The sequence below is a fragment of the Oxyura jamaicensis genome, chromosome 8 (genome assembly GCF_011077185.1).
Source record: "Oxyura jamaicensis isolate SHBP4307 breed ruddy duck chromosome 8, BPBGC_Ojam_1.0, whole genome shotgun sequence".
Lineage (NCBI taxonomy): Eukaryota > Metazoa > Chordata > Aves > Anseriformes > Anatidae > Oxyura > Oxyura jamaicensis.
The window spans coordinates 926848-941897 of NC_048900.1; the positions used below are offsets into that span (position 1 = coordinate 926848).

At 50.9% G+C, this 15050-nt stretch overlaps 1 protein-coding gene across 1 annotated transcript; it reads right to left on the reverse strand.

Annotated features, from left to right (window-relative positions):
• Positions 1-1403: 1403 nt before the first annotated feature.
• GFI1 (growth factor independent 1 transcriptional repressor) lies at positions 1404-14692 on the reverse strand. Its single transcript, XM_035332832.1, has 7 exons — positions 13782-14692; positions 12341-12560; positions 11930-12136; positions 6828-7243; positions 6605-6742; positions 4854-5019; positions 1404-2763 (listed from the first exon to the last, which is right to left on the reverse strand). Exons 2-7 carry the CDS (start codon positions 12453-12455, stop codon positions 2585-2587), a joined length of 1221 nt encoding a protein of 406 aa, XP_035188723.1. The 5' UTR covers positions 12456-12560; positions 13782-14692; the 3' UTR covers positions 1404-2584.
• Between the last annotated feature and the right edge of the window lie 358 nt (positions 14693-15050).

Consider the following 15050-nt stretch of genomic DNA (forward strand, 5'->3'; position numbering starts at 1 on the left):
AGCTGCCCCATTTGAAAATGAGACACCTCTGGGGACCAAGGACACCTTAGTATCATATTTTTAAGGGTAAATGCTGGCAACTGAGACTCCTCAGGCCTGCTGGATTTACACCTGCCTGCAGGTAGGGCCCAGGCTGGAAAACATGGTCCTGAGGGCAGAGGCTGGGGCATTGCCCTGTGCCTGGCACCACAGGACCAGCACTCCCTCCTTCCACAGTAGCAGCTTTCCCATAAAATTAAATATAAAACATTCCTCGGGGCAGCCCCAAGACTACTTGTACCACCAATTGAGCTGCTCCACAGATCCTCCTGCAGCATGCGCTGGGCCTGAGGCACCACCAGGCCTTTCTAGGCAGCCGCTTAGTCTCCTACACCGATCTCCTGTGTTAATTAACCCAACATAATGGGCCTAATGCGGTGCCGAGAGCACCTGGCAGCTCCGGCGGAGCCTGCACCACAGCCCCTCACGGTGTCCGCTACGTTGGCGAGGGGCGGCCCTGTGGGGGAGGCCGGGCCTGAACCTCAGGAAACGCCAAGGCCCCTCACAGGAGCGGTCTCAGGCACCTGGCTGCCACTAAGGCCGTGGCAAGGCGTTCCTGCTCACTGCTGTTCGAGATGCTCCCCATTCTTGTATGACTGAATTAAATATTCTTAGTGTTAAAGAGGGAGAAAGCAAGCAACGCTAACCCTGTAACCCACTGCATCAGGCACTCGTCAGCCTGCAGTCCTACCCATGTGTAACACATTTTTATCCAGAATAAAGGTATAAACAAAGCAAGAAACAGAGCCTGTGTTCATGTGGGTGCCCAAGGTTATGTGCACACTTAAAAGCTCAGGCTGCCACGCTGCGCTCTGCTGGGAGAAGGACACAAGACTCCTCCGTCTTCCTCCTGCTTCTGCTTTGTACAGGCTGCAGCTGACAGCTGGAGCAAGCCCTGCTGATGTGGCAGGCAGGCAAAAGGCCTTTCTGTAAGCCCACACAAGCTTCAGTGTAAATGATGCACCTGATGTTCAGGGGTCCCTGCAAACTCCTGGCACAGCCATTCTAACTTAGAGGAGGACATTCAAGTTCCTCCTGGGCTGAGCAGGGAATTCTGGCAGTCTGCGTTTCAAATGCGGACACTTAAAAGTGCTTGCTGTTCCCCCTCTAAACCTTTTCATGGTGATAGTCTTAAGCATAGCACACTCCAGTCTTCAAGTGTTAAGTATTTAACTGAAATCAGTGGGAGCTGGACACATAAATAGGACGCTGGTGTTCTTCAATCACCAGAGCATTCCCTCCTTGAATCACTGCATTCCCTCCTTGAATACCATCTCTGACCATCACCAGAAGTGGTTTAGCATTATAATGGCCGACATTCCCAAACGTGTTAAAGGCACACATTACATAAAAAAATCACTCTGGATGATCCTCAATACTTTATTAATTTAAAACATTGTTCCAATAAATATGTACTAATAAACAGAAGACACTCCATAAAACCTAAATAAAGACATTTACAAACCTGTCAATAAAGTAAAAACAGCATTTTTAACTGAGGTACATGCAGGGTCATTTAAGGCAAATTCAGTCAATTATACTTTTATAATGATTCCTGCCCACCTCAGGTGAGTTTCCCTTTAAAAACTAAAAACAACAACAACAACACAAATATACAAATGATGCTATTGAGTAGCTATTTTCCAGTTATTTATAACAAGCAAGAAACCAACAATTGCCAACAATTGCTCTGGACAGAAAGTCTGTGCCTCACCTATGCTCCTGCTCTCTTAGGATCAGTTGCTGGCTGGGTTTCTAGTTATAAGGCATAACCCTGTGCTTTGGTTTTTCCAGTTGTCTTTCACAAACTTCTTTTTCCCCAGTGGATGTAGCAAGACGTAACCCCCATACCTCAAACACACGCTCATACAGCCAGGCCTTGCTTAGGCACAGAGACAGCTTTGGGAGGAATAAAAAGGGCCTCCTCCTAACCATCAGTGCAACTCCAGATTTACACCAGAATAACTAAGAGCAGGATCAGGCCCAAGCTAGTGCCTTAGTTTAAAAAACAACCAGATGTCAAACTGCACACTTCAGTTCAGATCCTCCAGGCTTTCCTGACAGGAAACCAAGAGTGAAGCCATTCAGCACTGAAACTCAACCAAGGCAAGCACTCCCTATGCCATTTACTGACTGCTCTGTGATTACCGTGTAACCACTGTTATACCCATGTTTCCCTGCAAGGTAATTCAAGCTGTTGAAAACATCAGGATTTTCATCTTGGCCACGGGAGAAATACTTTCCAGCTTACAGATGTTTGGTAGCTTATCCGTCTTTGGAGTATCAGGCTTCATATCTAAAGGCTTATTTTCCAGTGTTATTTCAGAAAAAGAGAGGGGAAGAGAGAGAAACCTCAGCCTTTGATTTCCACTCTCAGTCATGCAGGTTGAGCTGCCAGTGCCATGTCCCTGTCTTCTTTTGTCTCCAAGCTCCTGGTCAGAAAGGTAATGCCAGGGTTTGTGCTACAGACAAGGCTCAGGTCCAGCGGGGAAGCCGAAGGAGACTGTTCTCATAGTGTTGTAGGTGCTTTCCGTTATTGCAGGACTCATTTCAGACCATGCTGTGTCTCCCGGTGTCTCCGTAAATCCACCTTTCTTTGGAAGCCTTTGCCACACAGATCACAGCCAAAGGGCTTGAAGCCTGTGTGCTTCCGACTGTGGGTGATGAGGTTGGAGCTCTGACTAAAGGCTTTTCCACACACCTGACACTTGTGAGGTTTCTCACCTGCAAGCAGAAGGCAGTAGAGAGAGGGTGTGAAAGAGGCAACATGCTGCTTACACAGGGTCAGAGCAAACAGGAAATGCACTCTGGGCCTTAGAGCTAATCAAAGCAATTCCTGTGTGATTACCAAAAAAAGTCATTCCTTCTAAAATCAATTGTGAGCCCCAAAGCATTAGCTGGGCCTGCACTGCAGCCGAGCAAGCCTGGACCTGGCTGCACCTGCATTGCCCCAGTATAGTCCTAGCAACTGCTAAAAGCACAGAGCGCTTCCAGGACACCACAACTTGTGAACACGTTCATATTTAGCTGCACAGCCTCTACGTTAAACTGGCTTTGCGGCCTAGAAACATCAGGAATCCCTGGAAAGACCCCAGCTCATGATGACTACCTGGTATCAATTATTATAGCATCGACATGGATGCAAGTGGAATAGATGGAAGCTGTTAAGCCAAACCAATGAGATGGGACCTGTCCCCAGGGGAATACAAGGGCTGTTGAGAGAACCCTGAAGGACAAGGTTCACCCAAAAATCTGCTCTTCTCTCTCTCTCTCTGGTTCCCAGCCTGAAATGCTAGCAGTCACCTTCAGCAAGCCCTGAAGTTCTCCTGCAGGCAAACAATGGTAATGAGAATGAATTCATCCTCTGAACTACTCCCACAGAGGGGTCTGTAGAACAACTCCACTGGCCTCCAGGTGAGCAGGATCTCAATGTGTTTTCATAGTGTTTATTATCAAATAACGGATAAAAGGGAACCCCAACCACAAAACCAAGCCTGATTTTCAGAGTGACTTTGCACCTGCAGAGCTCACTAACTGGAGCAACTAGCACTCTTTGTACATTTGAAAATCAGATTCTTAGAAAAATAAAACCATGTAAAACGTGCTGGAGGCTCAGTTCACAAGTGTATGTTGCATATTAAAGCGATTTCTGATTCTATTAAGGAGCTGGTTTTATGTCATCAATTTGAAAGCCCAGGGACAGTTTCTGATCTCAGAATAATAATACAAATAACATTTTTGGCCAATTCAGAATTTGGCTGAAATTCCACTTAATCAAGCATCATTTGAAAAAGTTACTATGGAAATACTTTTTGCTTTTCTTCACAATCAGTTCATTTTCATCCAGCAGACACCTGGGAGAGAATCTTTTTAAGTAGTATTATTTTTCACTACTTGTGATCTAGAAAAAACACAAGCAGGCAGTACTATATATAATGCCATCTTTCTACATATTTGTCATTTTTATACTTCACCCTTGATATCTGCTGATACTCCACTCTCAGGAAACAGGATTTTGGTCATCTAAACTTTGGGTTAGGCCAGTACAGCTACTATTTTATGCCTACAAATGTTTCTGTATCTCACATATCATTCATTTCCCTCGACTTCAAGTGATCAGTGTGGGTCTGAAAGGCAAGATTTACTTTTAAAGAACTCTGATAAACCTGCCTTCTCACTGAACATTATTTTTAAAACAATTTCCTTTGATGATTCACCTGCACTTTATTAGTTTCCATGTTTATTACTAACAGTGAAACTTGAGAACTCTGCACCTCTCCTTGCATTCTGTATCAGACTGCAGCCGTTTCTCAGAAAGTCCGGGTGGAAGTGCAGACAACCAATCTCTGAACAAATATTTAGTCTAAGAGTTGGATCCCGGGACTGCCAGTTTAGTGTTTGACCTAGAGGAGGAGACTCCTCTTGTTCCTATTATAAATTGGTAGATCCTGTAAAAAGGGATGCTGCAAATTCCCTTATCATTTTCCAGGGACCTCAGCTGTAAATCAAGGCCACATGAATATAATACTCTACAAATCATCTTACACAAAAGCGCTTTGAATAAACATTGGTGGATCCTATTAAGGGAACACTGATTGGATTGTGAGGATTTTGGTTATTTTGCAGCTGCTGTTCATGAAACCACATTCAAATCACCCTCATTTGCACAAGTAGAACTCAGATAGTGTGAACCGCAGCAGGGTGGCGAGAAGCATGTGCTGTCCCAGCTAAGGAGGAACAGGCTGCTGCAGAGAGACCTCCTCAGAGACCTGCACCTACAGCTGGGGCTGAACAGCAGCACCTGCAGGGCTTACCTGTGTGAATGAAGGTGTGTTTCTTCATATCAGATTTCTGGTGGAACCTCTTCCCGCAATACTGGCAGGGATAGGGCCGTGTGTCTGAGTGGATAAGCAGGTGGGTGGACAACGTAGAAGATCTCTTAAAACTCTTGCCACAGATCTTACAATCAAAGCTGCGTTCCTGCAGAAAGAGGAACCCAAACATGTCCACGTTACACTATGCCAGAGATCCCAACAAAACAAACTGGCCAGCAGCACATCAGTGTTGCCCCTCCTGCCTTAGCAAGCACTTCCACTTCTCCAGAGAACAGGACTGGCCTGAGGAGATGCTAGACCTGGCATCACAGCACCACACGGTAAAAACTATTAAGTGTATCCTCTCCCAGTGCTCTGCACCACTTTTCACAAAAATTGAATTGAATAGTTCTTCCTGCTGGCAGGAATGGCCAGGTGGGAGCAGCCCCGGCTGGACAGAGTCCGCCAGCACATTTCAACGTGGGCCTGAGACACGATCACGCTGCTGGGAAGACCAACAGCAGCAGATCTGTTCCAAGGCCACCTCTCCACTCTACACGTGAGAGTGGGTGCCAAGGTCTGCGTGGCTCTCCTGGGAAATCTCCATGGCAGGCTGATTTCTGCTACAAGCATAACAACTAACTGCATATTTCTATTTCCATTATAATTCAAGTGAAAGGTACCCAGAGCACCTGGGGAAAAGAGCTTTCTAGCTTACTACTTTAACAAATCAAACTAAATGCATTAAGACTGCTGTCTTTTTCTCTCTCACGCACACATTTCTATCACTTTCTTCCACCATCTTTTCCTCCCACCCTTTATTTCCCTCTTCCTGATATGCTTTCATACAGTCACCTTATTATATTTGGCTTTTTATGCATTCTCCCTAAAATGTTCTCCCCTCCATGGACTTAATATGCAGTACTGCTCTTTTCAACCTTATTTAATGGGTGATGAGATATTTCCCTTCATTGTGTGCTCTGCTGTTGCACACTCATGCAACTGTAAATAAGACAGTTAGCAAACAAACACTGCTGTAACTCTATCCTCCTAAACCCAATCTGAGGAAGGAAGATTTGCCAGGTTAAGTGGGTGGGTGAAGGGGAAATATGGCACAGTATCAGCAGGTGGAAAATGTTACAAATCCTCCTACCAAAATTAACTACCATATTCTTTTGGTGTGTGACTCAGAGGGTGTCGAGACAGGTGAAGTCTGTGCTCTATACCTGACTGGTCGCTCAAATGTTCCCTGCACAGACACAATGACTGCAAACAAAGGAAGATTCACTTATGTGGGGGACGGGGAAGAGAAAGAATGAGGAGAGCTGTGTCAAAAGAAAGCATGGTGATTTGCTTTAACTGTTAAAAAAGTACACACCCTCGTTACAGTTTACAGCTCAGAGAGCAAAAATTTATTATTTATTATCTTTTACTTCTGGAGTGCAAAAAAAAGAGACCTTTGCTTATTACAGACATATGAAGTCAGGGGAATGGAAACAAAGTCTGTGCTCTTTAATTTGTTGATTTGTTCCTACTCTTCTTTTGCTCCCTAGCTGCCCACCCTTTACTCTGCCTGCCACCATACTCTTCACCCACAACTCTCTGCTGCAGCCCTACCATGCTTTCTTCCTCTCCTCAGCTTCAACACCCACCTACTGCCCTGTGATTGCCTTCGTGGCCTGCCCAGTGCTGAAGCAAGCAGCTGGCCTTGGCCCTCCAACTTGCATCCTGGCTGCCCGCCCCGCTCTCACCTGCGAGTGCACGGCCTTGTGCTGCTCCAGGCTGACTGCATGGCCAAAGGTCTTGCCACACATGTTACAGGCAAAGGGCCTTGTGCCACTGTGTGAGCGGCGCACATGTACCTCAAGGCCATGCGGCGTGGAGAAGACCTGAAGGGGAGAGAGTGTACAGGGTCAGGCTAGCCAGGGAGAAGGGGCTGGGAGTCAAACCGGAGTGGGAGAAAAGGGTGCCTACCTTGCTGCACTTGACACACTTGTAAGAGCCAGTGCTGATGAGCAATGGGCGGCACAAGAGGTCTGACTCCACTTTGATGCCACCATGCCCCTTCTCCTGCTGCAGCCCAGGCTGCGTCTCTGCATAGAGTCCGGGTGCTGCTGCTGGAGGCCGCTCAAACAGCCCTGGGCCTGGGGAGCCGAAGTCACCATAAAGTCCGAGGGAAGAGCTACACTCTGCACCATAGAGGGCAGGCTCGGAGCTGCGCTCGCAGAAGAGCCCCAAGGCTGAGGTTCGCTCCAGCGTTGGGCAGGGCCTGTAGCTTTGCACAAGGTGCCTCAGCTCAGAGCCCCCCAGGCTGCTCCACGCATACGGTTTGAAGGGTACTGAGAAGGGGGGTGCTTCATCCAGGGATGGACACACAGATTGCTCCGAGGCTGTGGAAACACAAGGGCATGGGAATTAGTGCGTTTCACAGTCCAGCCTCCATTGTGGAGCAGAACTGGCTCAGCACCCAGGCTTGTGGCAGAGCCAGACCCCTGTACTGCACATTAGAGCTGGCCTTTCACCCCCCCCCCCCCTCCCCGGAGGGCAATTTATATTGCTTCCAGTGCTAACTCCTCACCTGCTGCCCCAGCCAAATTATTTAAAGCAACCACCAGTTTTGTCTGCCTCCATCTTTGGGTGCCCAGGTGCATAGACACTGATCTGACTGTTGAGATACTAAACAACTCGGTCTTCGACTTCCTTTGGTTTTATCTGCAGCTCCTCTGAAAAGTGTATGTATTATATCCCAGGCTGAGCATCACAGCTGACGGTCCAAATATGTAAGTTCTGATGTAGATCGCACCCACCCATATTACAATAATGACATTATAGAGGTGCCAAAAGAAGCAAGCGTGCTAAGATTTACCTGTTCAACAGAACTAAAAATTGTTTCTTGTGCAATTTAATGCCCAAATCTAGTCTCTCAACTTCATGTAACAACTGCCTGCAACTGTACTAACTACAGCATAATTGAAACAAAATACAGCTTCTTTCTGAGGTGCTTGAATTTCATGTCTCTTTTTCAAAAAAAAAAAAAAAAAAAAAAGAAATCTGAAATAAAATCATGGTTGTTTCAGATTCCTCTGAGTAAAGAAACTGAGTCCACACAAAACATTGAGTTCATAAACACATTATGAAAATCACTGGTATAGACTGCATTAAAAATAGAAGAGACAAAGAGATTTTCCTATCAGCCATAATCAAAGCTATCTTCCACCAGGACAAGCTCAGATGGCTTCAGCTGGCTCTAACAGCCTCACCTTTGGCAACAACATCTGACCAAGACGTAGGCACAAGATGAATCACACTTGGTGGGGGCTTTAGCAGAGACTGATGCAATGGCAGGAACACAGCCTCTGAGATCAGTGTCTAACAGCACTAATGCTCAGGGTGCCTTGTGCAGAGGAAAGCACAGTTGGGCAGGGAACACCGGTACCAGACCCCAGCTGTGTCTGCCAGAGACGGTGATTAACGCCTGAGGTGCTCTGTTTTGACTCTTCATCACAAGAGTGAGCAGCGCTGGAAGAGTCAAATGTTTCCACTGGACAAATGTGTTAGCGAAACAAGGAAAAGATGAACAAATTAACTGTTCATGTACTGATGCCTTCACAGAGATATTGGCATCCCGATTGGGCTACCAGAATAATTTCCCCTAAGCAAAAACATGCACACTTACAATTGCTTGACTTTTGTCATTCCTGTCAGCTTGACAGATCCCACTGCATTAACAGCAAATGAAGATAACGCGGGGTGGGATAGGGAAGAGAGGCACAGTGTGTTAGCTTACCCATTTAGGTAGGCTGATGGTCACTGAGGGTTACAGAAGGGAGTGAAAATAAGGCAAAAATTGTGTTTTGATTGACCTGTTTTCCTTCTTTTATATAGTTTCAGATGTTAACGGCCTCAAGTTCTGCCACTGAAATTACTAGTCTTTTGGTTGGAAATATATGCACATATACCAACTGGGACATTTGAACAGAGAGATGAAATCAAATTAGCTGACATGGTGCTGAGCATGATTTTTCCTGTTCTGCACTGACTGCAAAGTTGTGGTCAGCGTCACATCATCTATCTTTGTGTCTTTGCAACCAGTTTCAGTGTTGCCATCTCTCACGATTTTATCACAAGATTCAAAACTATCTTAAAGCCCCAGCTCTTGAAACTGCATGATTTCATCAGGCCCTCAGCTTTCCTTTTGTTTGCTTGTTCTTGTTGTAACTATTTTTTTCCCCTTAAGATCAACTACTAGTCCAGACTGTAAAGAAAAGCACGAAAACGTAGACCCTCAATATTTCAACACCAGAATTGAATATCCATAAGGTATTACTTACAATCTTGATCTCTATGCCAGTCTGTTGAGAGAGAGGGGAGGGAAGGCTGACCTGATTTTTGATGCCCTCGTATTTGGCAGCACTGGACATGTAAACGTTGCACCGCAGATCAGTTTGCGTGCAATGTTCCTTCCATCACCTCACACACTTTGGAGACCTGGCAAGCACAAGTGCAGGGGAGCCTCTCATGCTACACTTCCCAAGGGCAAGCTCAAGTCACTCAAGCCCCACATCCAGCATCAAACCCTGCTCTGCTACACTGCAAGGCAAAAGACATTGCTGTGTCTGCCTCTCCTCTGCTTCACAGCATCTAGCCCTCCACAGGGTGATCAGGGAGGGACTGACAGACTCTCCCTCCTCTTCCTAGCAATTCTGTGCAGCCACTGGGAGAAGAAACATCAATGTTCTTTTTTTGAAGGCAAGGCAAACTCAACCTGAAACGGCTGGGAACTGATTGATACACATACAAAGAAGGATTCAAAGGTCCACCTCCATAGACCAAAAAATACCACAATGACAGTGGAATGACAATGCTATTATACCCAGTAAAAGGTTCCCTCCAAGACTCTAACATCAATTAGCTCATCAGACAATACCAATATACTGCTACACAGAGTTATCAGGCACTTTCTGGATATGCAAACGTGATTACAGACACACATAGAAAGCAAGGTTAAATAACAAAGTGATTTGCACTGATGGAGACAATGTATGTAGAATGCCAACAACGCTCTAAAGGTACTGTATTGTGCCTCTGCCCACTTGGATCAGCAGCACTGCATACAAAGAGAGACCTGAAATCTGGCTTTCACTGCACATCGAAGTGCAGCCTGCATCCATGTTCACTGTTGGGATGAGGGGGTGACAGTACTGCTCACTGCACCTGCCCTAAGCATGATTTAGAAACATCATTTCACATCTGACCTGCCTGTGGAAGCACAGAAACTGTGCCCCACCCAGGCAAACACAATCATAAAAATCCAGAATCTCACCAGCACATCCTGCAGAAGTGACCTAGGCACAAATTCTAACTTCAGACTGAATGTCACCAGGGCAGGGATTCGGAGGGAGCAGAGGGAGGAAGCCCGCCTATCTAATCCTGCTGCCGCTGCCTCAATCCTTAACATAACAGCACCTCTCTCAATCCTTAACATAACAGCACCTCTCTCAATCCTTAACATAACAGCACCTCTCTCAATCCTTAACATAACAGCACCTCTCTCAACATACCGAGGTTCCATTAATGAAGGCTTTTTGTGCCAGGACTGGGAGTCCTGTAACTTCCCTTGTCCCCTGTGAATGAGATCAGACAGTCCCAGGACTAAGCCTCTCCTCTGAAAAATCTTAATCTGGGGATGCATTTTGCAGAGGTACCTTTCCCAGGTAACTGGATGGGGAGCAGGGAGCTAATAAATCCCACAGCACGGGAAGAAATCAGTGAGGAGGAGGCAAAGGCAGAACAGCCCTGGAAAATAGCTGCTCCATTTTATGTCTGTCTTTTAGACATCTTGTGAGAACGATCTGTTTCCTATCAAGGAATCGTAATTATTTGGGGAATGAGGAGTGGGACCAATTTGTTAGAATAAAAGTTACACACTGTTATGCTTTGTGAAGAAATATTAAAAAAAAAAAAAAAAAGAGACTGTTGCATTCCTGCGTTTGGCCCAGTTTTTCATTTGCACAAACTGAAACTGTCCCGCGGCTGGCTATAACAATACTGTACTCGTGAACATTTTGAATGTCCTCTCAAAGAGCTTTAAAACTTTTAAAAGGGGCCGGGGCTTTAAAAATGCAACTCCCCATCATTACAATCAGCCGTCGATATGCAAGGACGCTATAAAGATGAAACAGGAAAATCAGTGGAGAAACAGGACAAAGTATTCGTTTGCTGGCATCTGCTGTCATTTTGTAAAGCTGAGACATTTTTTCCTTTGCTAAGATATTGTTCTTTTTTTTCAGACACCAATTTTTAACCAAAGCAATAAAAATGTGGAGTTTATATATACATATTTTTGTTAGAAAATGTCAACGTTTTATTTTTAAACGAGATAAGTATTCACGCCAGGTTGGGGACAGCATCTCCCACTACTCCAACCACATCAAAGGCAGGATGAGGGAGCTAGAGACAGGCGCTGCAGCCATAAGTGTGAGTTTCCTGGATTTGGGGTGTTTAAATCTGACTGCTATTATTTTCATCTGTTTTTTACAAATGTGTTTTTAGAGAAGAAAAAAAAGGAGAGAAGAGAAAGAGAGAGAGGGAGAGATCCTTTTTATAGACAAGAAAAACCTCAAAGAGAGTATGGGAAAACGTCTAGCAGGAACACAAAGCCAACGCTGTTTACTACAGGTATACAAATAGCCATGTACAAACATTTACTGTCTTAAAAACTATTTATCCGCTAAACACCAGGATAGCAGGGCCCTGTAGAAAAATGCCGGGACCTTTCAAATGTAACCGGCTTGCCTTTACCAATTAATCAGAAACAAACAACAACAAAAAAACCAACGCCCTTTGGTATCAGGACTTTCGTACAGCCTGACCGTAACCCGCGACTCCCTTAGCAGTGGGAGACGGGCTGGAAAAGCACCCCGAAAGAGAGAGGACAAGAAAAGCAGCGGGAAAGGCAAATCTGTCCCTTCCACTCTTTTTCGACGGCGGCGCCCAGCCACCCGCGGCACAGCCCCACGGCACCGGCACCCGCACGCAGCCAGCCCCACGCCGAGCGCTGCTCGCCCTGCTCCTACCTGGCGAGACGGAGGGCGAGGGCGGCCTCCAGAAGTCCTCGAACTCGGATACCCTGTCGCAGACGCTGCCCTCGCAGCTGGGCGCTGACTCGGAGGTGCCATCGGCAGCCTCGGTAAGGTGGGACTCCGGGGAGAAGCGGCGCTGGGACGGCTCCGGGTCGGGCAGGACGGTGCGGCACAGCCCGGCGCCCTCGGGGATCTTGCTGTCTGCAGGGAACGGGAGGCGAGGGGCTGCTCAGTGCGGGGCGAGCCGGCCGCCACCTCCCTTCCCCGCCCTGAGCCCCTCCGCCTCCCGCGGCGACCCCCCACCCCCGAGGCTCCCCGCCGGGCTCTGCAAGGCGAGACGCCCGCACCGACCCCTGCGGGGGGCTGCGGCGGCCAGCAGCGGGGTGCCGCCGAGGGAGCCTCTACCTGCGCAGATCTGGGCCAGCACCGTCTCCAGCCGCAGGCTGTAGTCCTCGTCGGCGGAGCGGGGCTGGTGGTAGCTGTGCGCCTTCTTGCTCTTCACCAGGAAGGACCTCGGCATGGTGGGGTGCTGGCGCGGCAGCGCTCCGTCTCCGAGCGGCCGGGCACGGTGGCGGCGTCGAGCGTCACCCCCGAGCGTCCCGCGGGGCGGCGGCGGGGAGGCGACCTGCGGGGAGGCGCCGAGCCCGCCGCTCAGGGCCGGGGGCGCCGCTCGCTGGGGGGCGGCGCGCAGGTGGCGGCGCGCAGGTGGCTGCGGCCGCCGCCTCCGGCCCTCCCGCCAAGGGGCCGCTCCCGAGCTTCAGCGGGAGCACCGGCGGCCGTCCCAGCGGCTAAAGCGGGAGCGGCGCCGGCTGCACGCCCTCCCCGGGCCGCCCCGTCCGTCCCCAGCAGCCCCCGGGGGGCCGGGCAGCGCGACCGGCAGGACCCGGGCCGGGAGGGTTGGTACAAAACCGCCGCCAACCCCGACGGTTGCGGCGCTCCTCGCCGTCGGAGGGACTGATTCAGCCACCGGCGCCGCGCGCAATAACGTGAAAACGAACAAAGCCGAATGGGGCCCGAGGCCCGCGGTTGCCGGCGGCGCGACGCCTCGCAGCTGCGGGCACTCAGAGAAGGGGCCGGGGGGGGCGTGGTGGGAAACGACGGGGGGGGCTCGCCGAGAGCCGGCGGGACGGGAGCGGGGCCGCCTCAGCCGGCTTCTGCGGGCCACGGCGGGGCGAACCGAACCGGCCAGCGCTTCGGCCTCGGCAAAGAGCCGCGTTAGGTCGCGTCCGTCAGGCTCCTGCCGAGGATCCGCAGGGTTTTACTCAGCTCCTCGAGCTGCGAGAGCGAAGGGAAGGGGCCGCTCCCACCCGCCCCGGAGCTGCCCCGCACCTGCCCCGCACGATGCGACCCGACAGGGGCAGGGCTGGGAGGCGCCGCCCCCGGGCACGGCGCCGGGCGAGCGGGTGGGAGCGGCGCTGCCCGGACCCACCTGCGCCGCCGTTCATCCTTGAGCGGGGCGGGGGGCGAGAGATCAAAGCAGCCCCGGCACGCCGCGCACCCCCCCCCTCCGGCACTAACGGCAGCCATCGGGGGACCGGGGAGGGGGGGGCTCGGTGCGGCGGGGCCGCTCCGCCGCGTGCTGCCGCCCCGTCGCGGCGCTCCTCCCTCCGAGAGCCCAAGGCCGGGGCCCGTGGGAAGGTGAGGCCAGGGCCCACCTGCCCGACGGAGCCCGCCGCCGCCCTCCCGGCGGCCTGAGGGCAGCGCGCGGGACCCGCGCCCGCCAACGGCCGCCCCTGTGGGGGCGCGAGGCATGAGCCTCCTCGAGCCGCTGAGGCGAGGCCGGGGGCCGGGGGCGAGCTGGGCAGAGGGGGCGCTGCCACCCGGCGAGGGAATCAGGAGCGCTTACCCATCTGGAGGGGCGACGGGAGCCGGGCTGCACAGGTGGGGGTTTGCGCCGCAGCCTGCTCGTTTGGGTGACTTTAAATTTAGCCTCCCTTTAAGGAGTGATGGTGCTTGAGTTGGGTTGGTTTTTGGTGTTTTTTTTTTTTTTTTTTTTTTTTTTTTTCAGTCTCTCTCAACTCCTTCAGAGCTCGGCCCCCTAAACCACAAATTCCACTTCCTGAGCGTTAGGAGCTGCTGAAAAAAAAAAAAAAAAAAAACAAAAACTTTTTTTAAAAAAAGCCAAAGCCTCACAAATCAGCACCGTTCCCCCTCCTCTCCTCTCTCTCTCATTTTTCCTTAAATTAAAATGTCTTACCGTATTCCACCTCACAGGGCCCACTGAAGTGACATCAAAGTGTCACTGGAATGGGGCGTTTCATTTCTCTCGGGGTTCTGCTCTAGAAATTACACACATCTATCTGAACTATTCTTGGATCCCCTTCGACTTCCGCAACGAGAACAAGTCACAGATTCAAAACACAGATTGACTCGAGGCAGGCACAGGCGGAGGGCAGGGGACGGAGGAGCCGGCCCCGGCCCCGATCCCGGCCCCGCCGAGCCGAGCCGGCTGCGGGCAGCATCGCCCCGCTCGGCCCCGCGGCTGGCGGCAGACGCCCCCCGCGCATAATCGGGGCTAAGGCAGGGCCTGGACACCGGAGACCTCCTCTAGCCTAGAAATAACTTGTTGTGGAAAACTCTTTCGGGATAAATACGCCCAACAGCGCTGAAAATACCTAAAGCCCCAAGCCTGGAGGTTTGCTCATTTCCCCTCGGATTTAGGTAATGGTTAAATATGGAAGGGGTAGGCGAGGTCCCCTCGGCCCCCCTCCTGCGGAGGCCGCTGTCGCCTGCCAGCCATCGAGGGCCGGCGGGGAGCGGCGCCAGGCGGGACGGCAGCGGGGGCGGCCGGGGGCTGCCGCGGGACCCCCAGGCTGGGCAGGGCGAGGGGAGCTAGCCCCGCTCCACGCCCAGCCGCCCCCTGCACGCCGTGTTCCAGGCCGGCGGGTTCCCGACGTCGGCATCTTTGTGCGGCAGCGGCTGCGGCGGGGCTGCGGCGGGGCCGTACTCGGCAGGGTGCTGCAGCACGGCTCTGCAGCCAGCCAGCCGGTCGGGGGGACGGCCCCGCTTCCCCTTCCGAAACGACTGAGCGACCCCAGAGGGACAGGGCAAGAGCAGCCGCCGCCCCCCTGAGCTCGCTGCCTTGGCGGAGCAGGTGCTTTCCTCCAGCAGACAC